The sequence below is a fragment of the Clinocottus analis genome, unplaced genomic scaffold, assembly GCF_023055335.1.
Source record: "Clinocottus analis isolate CAN_PGR_092001 unplaced genomic scaffold, fCliAna1.0.p SCAF_19, whole genome shotgun sequence".
Taxonomy (NCBI): domain Eukaryota; kingdom Metazoa; phylum Chordata; class Actinopteri; order Perciformes; family Cottidae; genus Clinocottus; species Clinocottus analis.
The window spans coordinates 5,404,094-5,425,214 of record NW_027175920.1 but is presented as its reverse complement, the minus strand read 5'-3'; the positions used below and the strand labels follow the sequence as shown (position 1 = coordinate 5,425,214).

General features: G+C 41.8%; 1 protein-coding gene across 1 annotated transcript; it reads right to left on the bottom strand.

The window, feature by feature from the left end:
- Positions 1-4,478: 4,478 nt before the first annotated feature.
- Positions 4,479-7,074, bottom strand: LOC137789643 (zinc finger protein 503-like). The gene is made up of 2 exons (XM_068583382.1): positions 6,593-7,074; positions 4,479-6,042 (listed from the first exon to the last, which is right to left on the bottom strand). The coding sequence occupies exons 1-2, from the start codon at positions 6,845-6,847 to the stop codon at positions 4,630-4,632; spliced, it is 1,668 nt and encodes a 555-aa protein (XP_068439483.1). The 5' UTR covers positions 6,848-7,074; the 3' UTR covers positions 4,479-4,629.
- Positions 7,075-21,121: the final 14,047 nt, after the last annotated feature.

Below are 21,121 nucleotides of genomic sequence, written 5' to 3'. Positions count from 1 at the left end.
TCACGAGCTGTAGATTACTCTGTCGATTTAACCAGATGGCAGGCTAGATTCTGAAGGCCCTCCTGTATATTAATGAAGAGCAGTCTGTTATATTTGACTTAGGTAAGTGAAATGTCCATCACCTGTAATGGTCTGCCAGCTGGCATTATGCATTTTGCACTACTTTGAGTTCACATGGCTTATTTTATTAGCAACGTTATTAAAGGAACATTTTTGTTTCCTGCTATTTTCCATCATTGTCACATGTTCTGGTCAATATTTTCTTTCACCAGGAAGAAAAAGTCTCCAAGTTGTGTTAACAGCTAATTTCCTCTCATAGGTCAAGGCAATAATTCTGGCACTAAAACTGTCACGCTGGCCGAAGCACACAGGTTCAATAGTAACTTGATTAAGTTAGCCTGTCGACGTGACTGCAAACACGGCAATACAGTATGTTAACAAACCTAATAATAGGAAGGGTGAAATAAAGTGGAGGCGATGGCTGCAAGGTTTCTGGCCAGTTGTGTCTGGTGCAACGAGCCGTTGACCTTAAAGAACAGCTTATGTGGCTTTGGTTTATTGTTAGTTAGTGTGCAACATAATGCTTTCTTTGTCTTCTGCCTCAGCTGGCTCTACAAAACACTTTTATCTCTGTATGACTTCATCAGATATCCCCACTGGCTGCCTGCTGGTGCATTTAGGACTAGTTTGCCAAAGGAACTGATCATCTTTGTCTCAGAATGTCAGTCTGAAGGGACTGCAGAAAATTTAAAGAGGCAATGAACACATGTTTGCCAGCCGAGCGTCCAAAAACTCCCTCCATGAATATGCCAAGCCTAATTTTAAACCAACAGCGGGGGAACTTTGGCTGCATTTCCCAACCAGAGAGCACGAACAGCGCGGAAGCACAATGCCAGTGTGTCATACATTTAAACACTGTTAAATTAAAGGCTGTTTACGGTTCTCCGGACCCATTCATCTTACTCAACGTTAGTCTGCTTCTTGCAAACGTGTCAGTAAGAGCTTCCACATGCCAAGGCGAGGAGGGGAAAAAGTCGGGGTTATCAGAGGAGGGTTTTCATAGCGTGTCTCTACAGTCAGCCTGTAGGTAATTAGCCACCGCCACACAATATGGCCAGAAGTCATTAATCACCCAGACCCGAGCAGGAGTCGACTCACTGTGAGCAAGATGTTTGGAGACAAAAAGTTTCCCGCCTATGACAGACTTCAAAATGGCCCCTGTCAGTGCTGTGTAAATTATAGGGCACGTTGAGTGCCGAAAGACAAGAGCCCACTGTTTAACTCACTGTTGCTCTTTCCTTTGCTTTGTGTGTTGACAGACTCTCTTCAAGGGAAAATTCCCCTTTTCGCTGTTTCCCAAGAAGTCACGTTTTATTGTGAGTATACAGAATACACACGCATCATACCCACATTAGGGTAACCTCCGTGCACCAAGCTCCCGTTCTTCATTTCATGATGCGGCGGTAGAGTTAATAGAAGACGACAATCTCCAAAGGTCGACGGCTCAGTAAAACCCAGCTTTAACTTTGCATTCCTATCGTTTACTTTGCTTGTCAAAAGGGAGGAAATGATGGAGTGATGATAAATATGGGGCTTGTTTGGAAAAGCAAATGCCTCTCTCCTGCAAACATAAACCACCATGTTCTTCAGGATGATGGAAGACACACATCGCCACTGATTGAACATGCAAAAAGTCTTGGTTTTTTCCTTTTGCTTCTGTAAACAGAGATCCGCCTGTTCTTCCAGAGTACATAAGCACTCTGGGAGATTTATTCAAAACGGCAAAAGTTTATGTAACTAAGGGGAAATCCCTTGATTGGATCATTATCACAGCTGACAGAAGGGTGTTAACTTCCTTATATGACCATAACATGTGTAGCAAGGGTTTGATGAATGCATTGGATGCATGGCTGTGGGCGCTGTGAGGAGGAACAGCGGCGCGGCGCTGTGACGATGATGTCCGCCACCTTCAACCATAACAGTGTAACACATGGCGTGCAGCTGTGCAAAAGTGACCATTTTTAACATCAACATGTCTGCACTGGGCCAAACCGGGCTGTTCTGTGGCCCCTCAGGTGAAAGGGCACGGGTCTTACTCATGCTGCAGTTCAAAGCAGAACAGGTGGGGCCCTCACTGTGATTCAACTTGGAGTCACAAAACTGTCCAGTGTCTCATGTCCCAACAGTACTACTCATTCAAACATGAGGGAAAGAGATCCTCTCTTGCTATGTAAAGATTGATAGACTTGAACATTGTAGATGTATGAGCCGGTTTATATAAACACATGTACCACTTACCTTTATGATTCAGTGTCTGCCCCCGGCGACCTACTTAATTAAATTAACTTTTTCTAAACACAAAGGGTATGATAACAATTCAACCTGTTGGTGATCCCACTCTCGATCATTGCATGTGACGTATCGGATACAGGACAGTATCATGAAGATTGGTTAGACAAAGCTCATATTGAGTGACTTCATTTTTCCGGAGATTAGCTTGGTCCTACTTTGTAAAAGATACAAAGAAATATTATAAAAAAAATACAACCACCAGTAATACTGGTGAATTATCATTAATTATCATTTACCACAGCAGCGTGTCCACTTTCATTTTAAGGGAATACATATTTAATAATAATAGCTACATTTTGACTTTAGAGACTGCTGTGCTGTGAAAAGAGTTATAACATTTATTAAATGCTGGATAGGGTAAAAGTGTTACAGAGACACTTATTTGTCTGAGGGACTGATATCTTTTTCATTTTTAGAGTTTGCGATAGTTTTAATTTCTCTCTTTTGTGTATAAAGCACATCTCTTGTCACTCTTGAGTTCATAATTAGTAATTAGATTTATTTTGGAAAGGAGGTCTTGATTTAAATGAAGCTAAACAAACTTATTATTAGTGTATATAAAACATAAAGAAAAAAAGTGTTGATAAATTAAACACACAATTATTACATAATTTAACTCTCTAAAATCCAAAACGTGCTAATTAAAAGTTTCAATCAAAGATATTTACTTTGCTCTTTAATGCACAAATGTAACCTTTATTCCTAAATTAAAAATAATCCAGCTTCTACTTAGAAATAAAATCCACTGAAGTAATTGTTGACTAGTTTATCTGTTCATGTATGTGAGAGGTGTTCATATGTGTGAATTTACAACTTGTGCCACACACCATTTAATTGTTGAGAAATAATATTTAAAGATCTTAACACCATTTGTTTGCATCACGTTGATGTGCTAATTGTAAATGAAAAAGATGTCACATGTGATCTACAGTGGCTTCATGGCTGACTGGTTGCAGTGCTAAGTTGTAGGTTAGGAGCTTTATTACCATCCATCACTGAGCTATGTTTAGGCCTCATTTACATGAAGGATGGCTGGATTTGATGAATATGACATCTGACCATTAATGATGGTGATTTTATTGCTGGAGAACAGGCTGATTTACTGAGGATGGATAATACCACTGTTGGCTTGATTTAGTTGATTTGTTTTAAGGGGCTGATTAAATACTAAGGCTGTGCATTATTTCATGTTCTGCTTCATGGCTTCATTACAGCGATCACAAAAGCTGTGGAAACGTCCCACATCTGGTGTCACCGTAAATCTTTGTTTAGAGAGCTCCTCACTGATTGTCTTTCTTAATGAAACAATAATCCATGACCGCGTAATTGAGAAGATTTGGCACGTTTTGATGAGCCCAAGAGATAATGCATCTGTACACACACACACACACACACACACACACACACACACACACACACACACGCACACACACACACACACACACACACACAAGCTTGTATTATTATTTTAAAACATGTAAAAGATTATTTGCTATTATATAACAAAACCAAGGTTGTGAATGAAATGAAATGAGTTTTGAAACAATTAGAAATTCCCCCATGACTGTCCCCAATATAATTAAATATGTTTCCCAAAGCCTCACAAATAAAATCTGGACCAATTAGATGAATAAATAATATATTTGTTTCATAAAAAAAAAAGAAATACATTTCAATATCATTGCACAGCCAAACTAATGCTCCACAAAAAACTGAAACCTAAGTGAATGTATCTATGGTACACATGTAAAGCTTAGACCCTTCGAACAAATTAGAAATCTGTAAACAGTCAGAGCTGTCTGAAGCTTTAAAAATGCCATCCATGTAAAAACGGGCTTCATAAAAGCTTTCGCTCCTCGCAGAATAAATCAATGACGATTCTGCTCCGATTGATTTTCCACATCCATCATTCTGTTGTAATCACTCAGCCTCTTACGCGTCTGAGGGAGAATTAAAATAACTTCTGCAAGACTTGGTTGATTCAGCATGAAATAAATAAAATCCATTTTATTTGAGAAAAAAAAAAAAAAAGAGTCCCATTTCAATCTGCACAAAAACATCGTGTCAAAACACAGCAGGTAAACAAAGCAATACTCTCGCCTGAGTAAAATAATGCACATTGAGTCTTCAAAGTTATATTATTTTTTATTTTCGTCACGCTTGAAGCTATCGCAAATAAATACACTGATCCCCACATGGATCCAGTCCCTGCATGAAGTACAATATAAAACTCATTGGGCCTAAATCTCCTTTTTATAAATGTATAATTCTTTGACTCTACTGGTATCCTAAGGCCGAGGCTGTCGTCAGTCTTTGTCCATACAAGGCGTACGGGGAATAATAGGCCCCTGTGGCCGCGGGCACCGGCACCGGGGCCCCGGGTGTGTGCATGGGACTCTTTGAATAAGGGTGATAGCGGCTGCTCAGTCCGAGGGGGTGATGGGGGCCCCTGAGGGCCAGCGTACCGGGGCTGCCGTTATGAGGCATGTGCATGTGACAAGCCATCGCAGCGGCCGCAGCGGCGTTGGCGAGAGAAGACGACCCGGGGTACCCGGATATCAACTTCTCCGTACCGGCAAAGGCCGTGTGAGTCCTCAAGTGGCCGAGAAGCTCCTCGGAGGAGGAAAAGCGCTTATCGCAAGGTCCGTTAGCAGACACCCAGTTACATATGTGCGGCAGGGGGTCATTGGGAAGTATAAACCCGTAAGGATATAAGGGATGTCCACTGAAAGACGGGGCCGAGGAGTGCACGCCGTGTAATGGGTGCGTCTGGTACATGAGCGGGTATCCAGATTTGAGCGCGGCAGCAGCAGCCGCCGCAGAGTCATGTGCGCAGTTAGCGCTGGATGCATTGGACAAATGGCTTGTGCAGTGGTAGCTCAGGCAGTACGGGTCTCGACACAGACTAGCAGACATTAGAGACGGCGGTGATGATCCAGATAAGGGACTCGATCCTTTGCTGCAACCCATTGAGCTGGCAGCAGCAAACTGTGCACTTAACAGCTGGCTGCTGGATTTGGTGGGGTCAAGGGTCATTCCATGAGGGAGGAACTGCTGCGGGTAACCTGCATAGGCACCCGCCAAACTTCCAGGATAGGAAATACCAGCAGGTGGCATGGGGAAAACTGTATGACCGGGCTTATATGGGGAAACAGGGGCCACCAGTCCAGAGCTGAGTACGGAGGATGATGAGGTTACAGATGGAGAGTCTGATCTAACAGTCTTGGATCCAGATGTGTTCTCCTGGTGGCTGCTGTCAGAGGTAATTCCACTTATCCTGTGGCTGCCATTATTATCTGTAGTACTGCTTTTATTGCTATCAGACTCCTTCTTTTCCTCCTTGTCCCCCGCTTTGCCGTCTGCCGGCAGAGGAGAGACTGAGGGGCAGGAGCTGGGGCTGCCTGTCCTAGGAGTGAACGGCTGGCAGGTGGCGCTAGGCACTCGGAAACTGGTTTTATCTCCACTGAGGCTGCTGCTCGAGTCCTTCTTCTCCGACGATTTGGAGTAAGGTTTGAAGCTAGATTTGTCGTCGGCTCCGATGTCGCTCATTTTCAGCGGACCGGATTTGGTCTCCTTGTCACTAGATCCATTGGAGGCCACGGAGGACAGCTTGGAGGACGGCGGGTCCGGTTTGCCGATCTGAGAGCACGTTTGGGCCAAAAGAGCCAGTGGACTTTTTTTGGCATCCAGCTGCGAAATAAGACATGACACAGTTAATACAATTAATAAAAGCCCGTTTACATAGAATGTTTTGTGGCAAATACGCACATATGATACATAAATACGTAGTTTACGCATTGCGCATGAACTTATCTCGGGATGAAACTCAGGATAACTCCGTGTAAATAGGAGCGCGCGCACATAACTGATTTATATGAGATACAAGATACTAAATTACATTGCAATCACGGACATGCATTTGCTACAACAAGGTCATTACATTTCAAAGCGAGTCCAAATTCATCATATCAACGCAGACCCAAAAAAACAAAAAACAAAACAACAACCGAAAATGACGGACATTAACTCGGATATCGGGTCTAAAAATCTAATTATAAGATGGCTATTCTTTTCCCTTTTTTAATCTAGAACATGTTATTTTCCCCAACATTTGAAACTAGAATAGCGGGTTTGAGGCATTGGAAGTAATTTCACAGAGAAACAATGTTCAGTTTGCTATTCAGCAAAACGATGCCCGTGTGCGCAAAAACGTTTTCACAAGCAGAGTGTTAGTTCTTACCTCGATGGGACTGATAGGAGTGGACGGTAAAGGCTGAAGGTACTCCGGGTGTAAAATGTGTCCTGACCGAGCGGTAAGCATTTTCAAAACCTTAATGGGGAGACGACTGGCTTGGCGAGAAGGGTCTGCAGGAGAGATGGAGTTGTGGAAGAATAGCTGGCTGATGTTCACTGCGCCCTGCTCCCCCGAGGAGCCGCTCTCCCACGCTGGATTCGTGCTATTTCTCAGGACAGAGACCGTGGGCGATGTGATCATGACCCAATTCTCGTGAAAACGGTTGAGAAATGCATGTGTAGGGTAAATAAAACCACTGCTCAAATTCGTCAGACGGTTAAAAGCCTCTGCCAGAGATACAATAAACAATGTTAAATCCTCAAAAGAGACGCGGAGTGTTGAATCCGTGCGTATCACAGCCGCGTTGCTTCATCCCCGGCGTCGCTCTGACAGTGTGGCTGTGGGTCCGAGAGCGGACTCGGTTTACGTAGTAGAGCAGGCAGCATAGATCACTCCGCCTCCTCGCACTCGCAGGCAGCATCGGAATAAGTCCGCAGATCACAGCCGTTGCCGCCTCCCAATCAAAAAGAGACCCCGAGGCGAAGGCTCGAGTGAATGTGACGTTTCCCCTCACACGGGTGTGTGTTTCACATTTCATTTTTTTTTTTTTAAATTTCCAGTTTTGAGAAGCGTCTTTACGTAATTGGCACTTCGTCTCATGCGCCGCCCTTGAAGCCAGTGTGGTTTGGGGGAAAGGTGGACCAGGTTAACGTGGGGGGAGAAAATGACCGACACCTCTTTACGTCGAGTGAGTTTACGTGCTAATTCACACAATGCATATGCAATATTGTGCATTTACACTCTTTTCTTTCTAACTTCAACGAAGTCCATTCGAGCGAATATTCTTTGAACACTGCAGTGAAATTAGCAAACTAGACCATCTCTGTAAGAAATTTGCAAAAGAGACAAGGAGCAAGACGCATTCAAGCACCACGGTGACTCATTAATGAAGTATCGCTAGTATACGTTTGACCCTCCAAAAAGAGAAATGACTGATGGCCTTTCTGGTCGGACATTGACTCCAGCGTACACTGATAACCATCGGCATGTTTCACATTTCAACTTTCTCCTCTCAATCACGCCGCCTGTCATCTGTCAGTCCCTCCTTGTCCTGCACGCCAGCTATCTGTCAGCTGTCTGTAGTTTTTTTGTGTTTGCCTCTTCTCAGTCATATTCAGGTCAACTACTGGAGAGTGAATCCATGAGAAGTGGAGTGAAGAAGTGACGTGTGTCTCTCTCTCACTGCTCCATCTTATTTTAGGCATGTTAGTCTGCCTGGTCTGGTGAGACTCAAAACATTGATTTGTTTAATTGGAGATAAGCTCTGAGGCATTTTTCGCAGAGCCCTAATTCTGCTACAGACACCAATTTAACCGCATGTCATTTTTGCAAGTCTTTTTTTTTTGTATTTCGATCAAACATATTCCTCCACATTCAAGCCAAAAATGATTTATTTTTATTCCAAGAATGCTGAAAACCCCCTCTTGTGGCGGCCATTAATCATTTAAAGCTTCCACATTTCTTCCCATCGAAATAGACCCACTTATCTTATTACTCAATAGCCTATAAATGTCTTGCTGATCAGGCGAAAGTTAAACATATGCAAGTGTTTTTTGATTGATAACAGGGGTGCTGTTTTCGGCAACGGCTGTCAAGCTCTGACACAACGCTTTGAGTTATTAGGGCAGAGAAGGGCGACCATAAATTTCGACCGTCAGGCAAAAACTCCTTTATTGTGGACGTGATGGATGGCTCGCTGCGGCAGACACCAAATTCTCGGCTTTATCCTTAAATGGCTGCACATTTTTTCGCTGCCGTAATTCATTACTTTTAAACAGAAAGCTTGAAATCTCCTGCTAGTATTTCACACAAGGACACATTTATGAATCACCCAGAGTCAGTGCAAACACACGTATTTACAAGCAGGGTTTGAGTACCTCATGTACGTGATTATACACAAAACAAGCTTCTATTCTGGGCGTTACATTTCAAGATCAAGGATTAACATTTTAATTAAAGGATTTAGTCATGTTTTTCCTTGAAAGTCCATTAGAGCTCACATTTAGTCATGAATTCAGAGAAAATAATGTAAAAACTCAATCTTTTATAAATTAAAAAGGGGAGTAAACGGAGTTAAGGTTCACTGAATCCTTTTTGCAACATGCACAATTTCTTCATTGAACTTTCTCTGTGGGCAGTTTTTTTTAAAAATTTTTTTTTTTTTACCAATTCCCTAAATGAAACATTTTCAGCCCTTTAGAAATTACATTTATGAAACATGTGTTCATTAGACACATTGTAGGTAATGACCCTTGAAAAACTTTTTCTATTTTATTTGTTGTACAGAGTTATGCTATGGCCCATTGACTGTCCTTATCTTTCCCCTTGTCCTTTGCCAAAGAAAATACAAAATTATAAACAAACACTGCACAAAGTGAACACCATAGAGGTTGGCAAAAAAACAATAAATCATTTTCAGAGTCTTAATGTAGTTCTTGAAAGGGAGAACTACAAATTACAAATCATGTTTTTTTTAATTTACTCAGGTTGGGTCAGGTGTTATGATAAGCTAAATTGGTGGTTGATTTTTTTTCCTCCAGCCTTAAGTTTAACTTTTACTCTTTTTTTCTATTGTTAAGTCCCCTTTCAGTTGGGAATAAGGAGGAGGGACAAACATGTGACAGCCAAAGAATTTAAAAGAAAGTAAAAAATAGGAGTAACATTTTTAAACCACATTTATTCACACTGGTGAACAAAAAAAAACAAGGTGGAGTGGGAGAGGTTGGGACAGTTGTGGTCGTACCAAACAAATAGAAGTCAAGATAACCAAACTAGGCCTGGCTAATGTTACCTCTGGAAAAGAAAGAAACAAAATGGCTTCACAATGATCGACCAAAACGAATACAGAGGGAGCACCGAGCAGTAACCTAATGTTCTAGACACAAAGTACCTATGTGCTGGCACAAATGTACAGGGGAACCCAAGCTTACCTGCTGTCCTCCACCGCTCACCACAACGCTGATTGGCCTGCACAGGTGTCTCCAATCAGCAGATTGGTGACACCTGTGGGGAAAACAAGAGGTCAGGGGAGAAACAACACTGACACATAACACTTTGTACAGTAGTGCTCTCAGGTCCACTTTAAATGTATGTGGACACAACTTCATAATTTATTGTTGGAGTTGATTAATTATTGAAAATAACTGCAATAAGAGTCACAGTGACAGGAGCTGCTTTCATGACTGTGTTGTATAATGTGTGTTGTATAATTTAGCTCCGCAAGTAGAATGGTTACTGCAGGGTTGATTGAACAAATGCATACATACGGTGCTGTAGCTCAGTCCGTTTTTAATACAAGTTTAAATTCTATTTGTTCTATGAAATAATAACCGACCCAATCATGAAATATAAAAGTGATATTTTTGGTGGTATGTTTTTTTCCCGCAGACACGTCGGAGGTTCCAGGCAGCGGTGGACAGTGTGAAGGTAGTCATGCCTCTTGTCATATGATTATTCTCCTCTTCCGACTTTCTCGTGCACATCAAAAACATCACGAAGGACGTGTAACTGAAAAATGACCAAAACTCAGGTGCAAAAGCCCTTGACGTATAGCTTTTTAAAAAAAAAGGTAGATAAATGCAGCATTATAATGTCGAGCAAATGGAATAAGAAATTCCCCTCGACATGACATGAAAATTCCCCTTGTGTCAGCTAGCGCAGGGTGCGCCACATCAGCAGCCAGACAGGCCGACTGGATCTGACAGGTAAAAAGGGGAGATGATGGTTAGAAGGTGCTATTGTTTCATGCCGCTTTCTTGACCTGTCAGGTCCCAGCGCAGAGGCCTGGATCGAGGACCTCCTTGTCACATGAAAACAGTCTTAAAAGGCCGTTATCCAGACTATGGTGATTGCTCCTGTTTAATTGATTTGCTTTGCACTGAGGCCTGTCACATTAATAATGGTTAAGTACAGCCCCAGTGTGTCACCCAGAGTGGTGTGTCTATCGGGAAATTAACAGCCTTAACTAACTGCTGTCTGTAAAGCAAGAACTGTGTGATCTTATGAGATGCAGTGTTCTTACTTCAGCTGAAAGTATGGTATTCATAATATAACTGCTCTTTGTAGAAAGCCATTAGCTGTACATTTGACCTTGTATATATGTAACATTTCTTAAAACCTGCCATATACGATATATATATATATATATATATATATATATATATATATATATATATATATATATATATATATATATATATATATATTCATTATGAACTACCATCCAGAGTAAAACAGAGAACTCCGTTGACAAGTAAATGGTGTTGAGTGAATAAGACTCAGATTACGCTCTCCAACACTTCACAGGAGCCTTTGACAGGTTGCAGTAGACATTAAGTCTCTCTGATATTTCCATGACTGACTGACAGTTTGAAATTGCTGCCATCACCTTGATAGCATAGTAATGCACCTTGCATGTGGACTGTCTTTAAAGTGCAGGAAATTAGACTCCAAGTTGAGAGTCGCCTTTCAACCAAATATGACAAGAAAATAGACTGCTTTTCTTCTGCGCCCAGAGAGGGAAAAAGGGCCCCACGGAAGCTGGCACAGAATAAGAGGTTAGAGGAGAAAGTGTCAGGAAGTATTACAGATATTATGTGTTTAAGACAGGACATTTCAGATACTTAGAAGTCATACCCATTCCCCTTGACTACATCCAAGATATCCCCCCCCTCCATTTGTGTCAAATACGGTAGCGTTGACTTCATTTGCAAGAGCTCAACTCGGAGCTGACATGAAGAACTTGCACTATCTCGCCGGAAGTCAGACGATGGTGGCGCCGCATGACGCTGAGAGTTAGAAAAGTTGAAGTGCAGCCAAGATCGCGGCGGTGAAGGGTCTTTTTCACGTTGTCTCCTCAATTAGTTAAAGCTGGTCAGGAGTAGGAAGTAAAGCCTATGGAGATTATATGCTGTCGTCCACTTGCCATCAGGTAGGTGAGGATCCTGGCGGGTTGTAGTCATGCTGTAGAGAGGAGTTAACTTCACCTACCCTCCCTGTTAGCACTGGAACCGATGGCTCAATTCAACCTGACAGCTGCCATATTACTGGTTCAGAACTTTGTGGAAACTTCAAGAAGCTCCTGTAAGACCTACACTGTACTGCCTCTACTTGTCTAGTAGCTTTAGCAAGAAAGGGAGTGCAATCTGTCTTGATATGATGACATCAAAGTATGGCATGTAAACTTCATTTAGGAAATGTGTATTCTCATTAAGGCTTCCTATGTTTGATCTTGATTTCTTCGTTGCCAATTTGATGACTTAAAACATTTTATTGTGTCTGACCAACAGTTCCAAACCACCCCTAATACATTTACAAGGATAATAAACAGAAAAAGCAGCAAATCACCACATTTGAGGAGCTGGAAATAGAGGATGATTAGCATTTTGTGCTTAACAAGTGATCAAAATTGTAGTTCAAGTATTGAATCTTAAATGAGTTAAAAAGACGCACACAAACACACACAAACACTGTATTTGTCTGGCAGTCTGTGTAAAATCAACATTCTCCACATCGACACACACGCGGCACTAGATGCTGATGCCTCACATTTACTTGTCTAGATTTAATTTATGGAGCCTAAACCGGGGTGAAAATGTACAGGTAGCTTGTTATGACACTGGAAGCACTGTGCAGGTCGGGATGAATGTCTGTGATGGGCAGATTATTCAGACTAAAGTAGGCCTAAAGAATGATCTTGTCACATTTCACAGGCAGGATTAGGGATATGCAGGAGGAGCGCTTCAGTCAGGAATTAGCGTCATGTGGTCGGCTGGAGACGAGCATGCAAGGTATTTGCCGAGACAGGCTTGGACACTTACTGCTCCATTTGTCTACTTAGTGATCAAATACCGAGCTTGATGGTTATTTCTCTGTCGTTGGTGGTTTATGTGATATGTGTTCATTTGAATGCGTAAATTGTGTGAATTTGAGACATCCAGGAAATCCAGATCTGGGTTCATTGAGCTTATATTTTTTATACGAACACCACACGGTATTATGTGCAGTGTTAATATTTACAATAAAACATTAGATACGACACATAATGCCATCTTGATGTGTCGCCCGCAGCCGCACCTACTATATTTGTGGTTTTTTGCATTTTAAATGGAAGCAAGTGTGAGTGTCTTCAGGCTATCAGAATGAGCTATTGCCACGATGATTGAGGAGCGAAGGAGCGTGCGAGCTAAAAGACAAAGTAGAAGAGGTCTGACAAATGAAATCAAACTTCATAAGACCTGCCAGTGGTGTCAGTTGTTATCCATATCTCATGCGCATTATGGTACTGCAACGCAGCGTACTGCCTTCTCATCTGTCGTCTCAAATTCATCACATTCTCGACTGTTTCTTTTAAGTCACAAGTGTCGGTGTGAAGAGGACTCTTAATTGACAACTGAGTGGCATGGACGTGGACTGCTGCCTTTATTTTGGTGCCAAGAAGGGTTGTGTTGTTTTGATGAGCTATTATTGGCAGAAGCCAGTAGCAGATAGCAGTCGGCCTGGAAATGGGAAGTGACATCAGACAGAGAGGAGCTTGTCATTGTCTCCAGGCGAGTTCAATCTCGCTGTAAGTTAGGGACAGCCTGTTGAAATGTCACTCAGCAGACTTTCTTATCTATTGAGAGGAGAATTTTTGTGAAATTTCAGCTGAAATCATTTTGGCATTTGCCATCCGGATTTTGAATAGCTAAAGCAAGTTGGCATGGTTTCAAAGAAGATTTCTTTCTGTTAAATTAGGGTTATTATTATGTCTAACATAGAGAGCTTTCAGCCTTCATATGCAGTACATTTAAGATTTGTAGCCCCACATTTGCTGCAGTGTTTGACTTTTTGTAAGGTTTAAATCTGGGTCGATTGCATCGCATTTTGTAAAAAAAACAAAACATAATTTAAAGGGTTAGGAGCTGATTTATCCAACAAGATACTTGTTTTATAAAACTGTGCTTGCTGCATGATTGTACATGGCTCACCTGTACTTTATGTTTAGTGCATATCAGCAAATGTGAGTATGCTAAGGTAAACTAAGAGAGTAAACGTAGAACACGTTATACCTTCTTTGCACTAGCACGTTTAGCATCCTTATTGTGAGCATCTTAGCATGATGATGCGATGCATTTACTGTAGCTCAAAGAACTTCACTGCCCAGGTATTCCCACAGAGCTTTTTTATGCTGTAAGCACAACAAATGACAATCCATTCACCTCCGTTGTCGTATGGTTGAGACAGAAATCACAGAGACCGATAGCTCAAGGCATGAGCAAACAAACTCTCAACAATCTGCCCCGATCGGCCCCTTTTTTTTTTATATGGGACTTGAGAACTGAATTGCACTCACCATAACAACTAATGTAAATTGTTGTTCTTATAACCAGCAGTCTGAGCACATCTGGCATTCATAACCAGCTCATAGTAAATCAATGAGGCGTCTGTAACATGTAGCTCAATAGTGGAACTTCTTAATCATAATATTCTCCTTTAATATTCACTCAGGAGTACAGTGTAAATAAATAGCTCTGGGTGCAGTGTATCTTACTGCACATTGATCATGTGCATGAGACCCCAGGCAACAATGCACAAAAGAAAAATGTCTTCCTTATTTTCACTCATCCGAGGCTCCGTGCAGCCCTTAATAGACAGAATCAGAATGTCTGCTGTGGTGTTGCGGGCTTTATGAGACCATTACCGCTTTTTTATTGTGTATCCCTGGACTAATGGCTTTCTGTAGTCGCTCTGATTTACAGCCTGTCAGCTTCGTGGCTGTCCATTAGAACGGGAGGTTGACATCAAGCCAGTGGTTGAAGTACCCTGTGTTAAATGTAAGGAAGTCATGTCTCACACGTAGACACAAGGCTCCTAAAACCTCTGTTCCAAAGCACATTCATGGCTGCTCGTTGTCCAGCCTGTTTCTGTCTTTTTCACATGTGGCCCGCCTCTCCTTCATAGGCAGACATATCAAGTAATTTACTGCAGACAAATGTTGCACTGTTTCTGACGTCTGCAGTACAAGGACAAATAAAAGCCTGTCCAATCCATTAACATGCTTTAAATCTAATGCGTAAAATCCTCTGCATTAAACTTTAAGCAATTTTATGGCTACTTTAATATAGTGCATACACTGTGTTCCCACATCGTTAGATATTAGTTTGTCATCAGGATTTTATTTTCAGCTTTGATCTTGTGATGTGTTATGAATTGGGTGGTGTCTCTTATTTTTTTTTTAATAAATCTCTGTATGATTCACTAACACAGATGAGGATTACTGGTGCTGACTTACTTAGCAAACACCTTTTTAAACTTAAAGTATAAATCCTGTTTATTAAAGCTGCAGCCATCATGTATGATAACGTTGTTGTTCTTAAATATAGGGGGATTTTTCCTTTTGAGTAAACCAAAGGTTGTGTAGATTTGGCAGGAATGAGAGCGAGAGGGACTACAATTGGATGCCGAGAAGTCCATGATGAAAATATGATATTTACCTGCATGTGTCTGCATGTGTGCTTGTGTGCATGTGCTCACCCTGTCTGGCAGGATGAGCACGCACACAAACAGGAAGGAATGTTTAATTTAAAGGGGATAGTAAATGGATCACCATACAAGGAAAACCACCTCAGACTTTTATCTCTGTTGGTTCTTGTATGACCTTTCATACTGCATATTTTTTATGTACAGCTGGACTAACTTTAAGGCCTCCTGAACCGCAGGACAGTGCTCCTACCTAAGATAATCTGTCCTGAATCTTCTATAAACCTCACTTTATTAGCTCATACACAAGGATCATCCACGGGGAATTAAAGGAGGAAAAATAGAATCCGCAACAATTTAACTTTCTTCAGATGTTCTGAAAGAAAATTGCCTCGTACCAAACATGCTCCGCAGTTGCTGTAAAATAGGTGAAATGTTAAAGTACAGATTCATTGCCATTATTCTGCTGTCTGTCTAATTGTTCACGGTGCATCGGGGCCACAGGCGGGGGTAAGGCAAGTGATCCCTGACGGGGGTGGAGCTGGTCCTGCTTCACATAAAATCAATTCTGGCCTTTGGTGTTGGCAAGCCAGCGGGGCTGGGGGGCGAGGAGGGGAAACACATGTCTGACACCTCCTGACTTTTTCATGAGGTAGTGTTTGAAGTTTTAAACCCTCACAGAGGATTCTTGGGGCGATGAATATAAAAGCAGGTGCAGCTTAAAGCTCAGGCATATTATCATCAATGAAGACCTTTACCCTGTTTGATGAGGACAGTCAATTGATTTAAAAAAAGATGTCTTGCACTTCCAGTGAGTAATTTGAAGACCTAGAAGAATTGTGAACAATAATACACCTCTCAAAAGCTAATTTATTTGAACATCAGCATAATGGTTCTTTAATAATGGCATGTGTTTTCTTTTATGATGGACGTTCTTTCATTATAAGCTGCTCTTAAGTCGCCCTTGTCTCGAGCGGTTCTGTTCTCCCTCTGTTCACGCGCCGTGGTGGGCACAAAGAAGAGGAGCATGACCTCAAAGCATCTTTTGTTGTCGAGGCAGTGGAGGGTGGTGGCTGTGATTCATGTGATGGGGTGAGGAGTTGTGGTAGGTACTGAGGAGGGTGGGCCGGCAATGACAAGCTTGAGTTCTGCTGCAGTCCCGGTGGTCCTGTCTTTCAGCTGTTGTTGTAATAACTCTACTCTACTAACGCTCGATAGTCACATGTTCACCTCGGACTATATGAGTGTTTGATGTGCATTTGTGTGACTGTAGTCTTTTAGATACACTACACTTCTTGTGCAGTATAGTTAAGCTCTTGACATTCTTTTTCATATTGTTAACCAATCCGGCAAAAAGACCGAAACGTCATGAGTTGATTATAACAAGTATTTTGTGTGTATCCAATATCTAATTCATCTATGCCATAGAGATCCCTTCGTGTCCAAAAACTATTAAATACACATCAGTGATCCACATCGTTGCCCTGGGGGACATCTTCCTTCATTACCAAGAACATGGGCATTTATATCAGTCAGTTCCACAGACGCCGTCCTGCTGCTGTAAATACCCACTGGGCACCAGATGTGTATTAACTCGCGGTTGAAAATGGTTCCCAACAAAGGCGTACTTCTGTTTGCTGAACATTTGCTGAAAACTACATGTGCCTCGCTGTGGAACAAGATTTCTTTTACAATGAAATGGACTAATTCATTGCTGGTTTTGGTCTTAAACGTTATAGAGTAATGCCAGACTCGTCGTTTGGATGCAGAAAGAAAACTGTAAATCTATGTGTAAGAACTAAAAGTGTCAACCAGTCTTCATCTAATATGATACATGAGATCATTGGATGAGTGTAGTAAGTGAATTAAGTGGTTGAAAACCAAATGCAACTAAAAACAAGAGCGCTTGTCTGTTTAAACCCAGTAAACAGACACAAAATATTTACTAATGGTGCTTTTGTTTTTCCAACCACACAGTAACTGACACGCATTACATTGAACAGTGCCCCAAATTCAAAGGAGTGTCATTCGCTGGCTTCCCTTTAACAGATGCTGGTGCCTGTCTCAGGGAAGTGCAATGTCCAGGATCTAGTGGCACTGTCGTATAACTGCTGTATAAATAGATTCCTATGACAGAGCCATTCATCTCCAGCCATGAACACATCAACATTAAAAGACAGCTCACGGAGACCTCTGCACTTGTTAGGGCAAGATCAGCAGTCCAGATGCCCAAGATGTAAACTTGTGAAGGGAAGATTAATTTATCTGTCATCCCGGCATTTGACAGCAGTTATAAATCTGATTTAGCTGTTGAGCAGGGGCCATGAAGAAGGGCAGTTGGACATTAAGATTTCAAAGGAGTGATATCAAGAGGACTAACTCGTGACTCGCAGCCTGCCACACTTGGGTCAAAAGTTCTTGTGCGATGTACCATGCGTGTTTGGTGTGATGTTTTGAAACTTTGGGACCGAAATAAGGCTTCAACTCATCTCTCCTTCCTTGGGTTGTTTTTTCAAAATGGCGGCAATCATGTGAGGCACAGCGTGCACAGAGTGTCAAAGGAGCTATTTACTGGTAGATGGATGGGAACAGGCGATACGAGGTGGTCACATCCTGTGACCATCTGCACAGGAGTCATGCTAGTTATTCAGATCGGACACAGATGCTCGGGCATAACATGAGCCTCTATGCAGATATTTGGACGCATGACAAAATGTTTAGTGCCACATTTCATGGCATGTCGAGTAGATTCTAACGTGCCAGCGTTTTCTACAGGTTCATTTGTGTTCTCCACCAAATAACTTTCTTCTTGTCTTGACATGAAGTGAAAAGTCCCAGCGTGTCTTTTTCCTTTTCCTGCTTCTTCCCCCTTTAGAAGTTCAGATTTGTCAATGTGAACCCACAGTATTTTTTTTTTATTGGAAAGCAACTTCATCCTCCTCACAGATTTTAATTTTAAGCCCTGTGCCGTTTCTGTAGGTTCTAGCAACATCAACATTTTCCTGTGTTTGGGACATTTACTTCTTTTTTTTTTCTTCCCCTCAACTAAACCGATCGCAGGGTTAAAGAAACTCTGAGGCATTTGCTGACACTGAAATTACTCTGTGCATAACACACTGCTTTAAGATGCTTAAGGTGGGGGATAAAATGTCATACCACATTAAACAGCTAAATGACCTGATCACAGCGATGTGTAGGTGTAGCGTGGGTGAGAGGGGCGACGTACGATGATGAATCTCTTCCTTTGAAGCCTGTTTCTTTTCATCGTGTCTGTGTTGCTTTCACTCCGATGAAATCCCACTTTTTGTATGGTAAACAAGACGGCTTTGTGACGAGAACAAAGAGTGTTTTTAGGGGAGTCTATTGTTACTGCACATATGGACGTCAACTGGAGGGACGCTGAATACACTGAGCAGTCCTATTTAGTTACATAGCTTATAATGTTGTCTGCTGCAGTGGAGGAAAGTGAATATTTACCCAAGGACTGTACATGTGTATGATTTTGAACTATAGTACTTGTTAATACATATAACACGGCATTTCACAGTGAGTTTCTTACTTTAAAATGTATTTTCAACTAGTTTTGCTTTCCTATTTGGCACATATAAAGTCCTAATAATAATCATAATAATCAAAATCTGTAATCAGCATGGACCACTGTTTTAGACACTATTTTAAATAAATCACCTGCACTTTATAACTGCTTACATATTTATTTATTTCTACTTTTAGTACATTTTAGGACATACAGTTTGCTGAACAGAGCATTAATTGTAAGTGCAAAACAAGAGCATTTAACTGCAGCAGGTTGACAATACCCATAAGCCCACTGAATTGGTTACACAACAACATCTCTTTACATTAGCCAACAAACGCTACAGATCGTACCAGAACACGTGCGGCTGCAGCTGCAAAAACCCTGATTGTAATAAACGAAGCAAAGGTACATTTTATCGCTCATAAATTCAATGTTTCATTAATAAGCGGAGGATTGTGTCTTGCTTGATGGAAAAATCTGAATGGCCTTACATTTAACATTGTGGCACTGCTCCTTTTAATTTAGCAAATGCTTTACTTAATAAACCTCCAGCCTGCTGTTTAAAATCACTGCTCATTTCTCCTCCTCATTTCCAGTAACTTCCATTACCAACTCTTAATAAAGTAAATTTCAGTGGTCTCCTCTCCCTGGTAAATTCCCATTACAGTGCAAAGTAAGTCATAACGTACTGCTGAATTAAGTGAACCTGATTAAGTTAATGATGGCATCAATTACTCTATTGGTGTGGCTTGGCCACTCGTGCCTTTTCTCAGAGCCATGGCACAGAAGACAGTGGGAATTCTGACTTGTCAAAGCGCCGAGGGCCAGAAGCAGGATTAATATCCGCCTGCATACATTCAAGGTCCTTCAGCAGTAATGCAAGCAGAATCTGACTCTATGATCTCAGCAGCGGTATGCGACATGCCAAAACAGCCTGCGTTTTGACAGATTGCCTTCCTACAGTAATATCTTAAGCATGTTCGGTCTCTCAAATTTGGCATTGAATGCCTCCCACACCCCCAAACAAGAGGAGCAATGACTTCTTTCCATCTCTGCTGAACATATATCTTAGTACATATTTCCCTGCTTTGACTTCTCTGAGTTAAAATAACTTTTTAGTTCACAAAATTTGCTTTTGTTGACCTTATCACTTCACCTGCCGTTGACAAGTGTTGAAAGGAAATGTTTTGAATAAAATACGGAATATTCATCTCTTTCAGCTTTGCAGTGTCGACTTGAAGACATGCGTTTTGGAGAATCACGCTACAGATGTCTTCAGGGCGGTTCTGCTTTGTTATGTTAGCCTCCAGGCCTTCGCAGGAGTAAATCCCACTGTGGTTCTTCTCGCTCGCATTCTCTCAGTTGATAGTTTGTGTCCAGCCTTAGGACAGAGGGACTCCTGTGTGCTTCTCTGTGGTGGGTTGTGTTCTCTGGAGCAGTTAAAAGCCTGGCAGCTCCACCCCATGACTGTCCAAACACAGTTGACTCTAGGCATCCACATCAAACAGAGCTCTTTGCAAAGCCCATTGGAAAGTTAACCACGGGGCGCTGATCTTATTTATTTATTTTCCACATATAAAAATGTGTCTGGCTTTAAATTTTAATATATATACAAAAAAACAGCCAAATTCACCCATCGGTGTTTGTAATTGACGGCACATGGCTGAAGTTGAAGAGACTGCATTTGACACCGCACCCGGTTGTACTCGACTCCTCTGGATGAAGTCGAAAGCGAGATTCCGAACGAGTAACAAGAAAAGACAAGTTGATGAAATATCGTTTTAGTTTGCTCTTCAGCGGCGCTCGCAAACGGACACGTCGGAGTGAACTGAGCTTTCCCGGCAATGTGTGTTTTACAGCGCACGCTGGGCAATCACTAATTCGCCCTGCATTGAGGTCCTTTGACATTGACGTTGGAGGGTAGATGCTATGTGAAAATGTAAATAAACTTTAGAGGAGCTTTGGGTCAGTGTGGGATGAAATTTATAGTTTTGGCATTTACTCTGCAGTCATCATTCATCCCCCTGTCGAGAGCAGAGGCCTTGATCAGCGGAGCCTCCGTTGGCCCTCAGATGACCCACAGCCTATCTGACCAGCTGTGGTTCAGATGCCTCAGTCTGAGATGTTCACATTACTGTAATAACTGAGACCATTAACCCCTTCTGCACTACAACCGCCTCAACACAAAGTCACCTCTTTGTCACCGTCTTATTCTAGTGATGGCAGGTAATGCTTTGGCAAATCTTCAGTTAGTCTTTTGAAGTAAACATTAGAGCGTACATATTCCAAAACAGATTCCCTACTTTAGCCCGAGTAGTTTCAAGCTTTTGGTTTTCCTGTAGTTTGTAAATATCTGCCTCTGAACGTTGTAGACCACAAAGAATCTAGATAATCCTGAATTGTCTCTAGGGACAGCT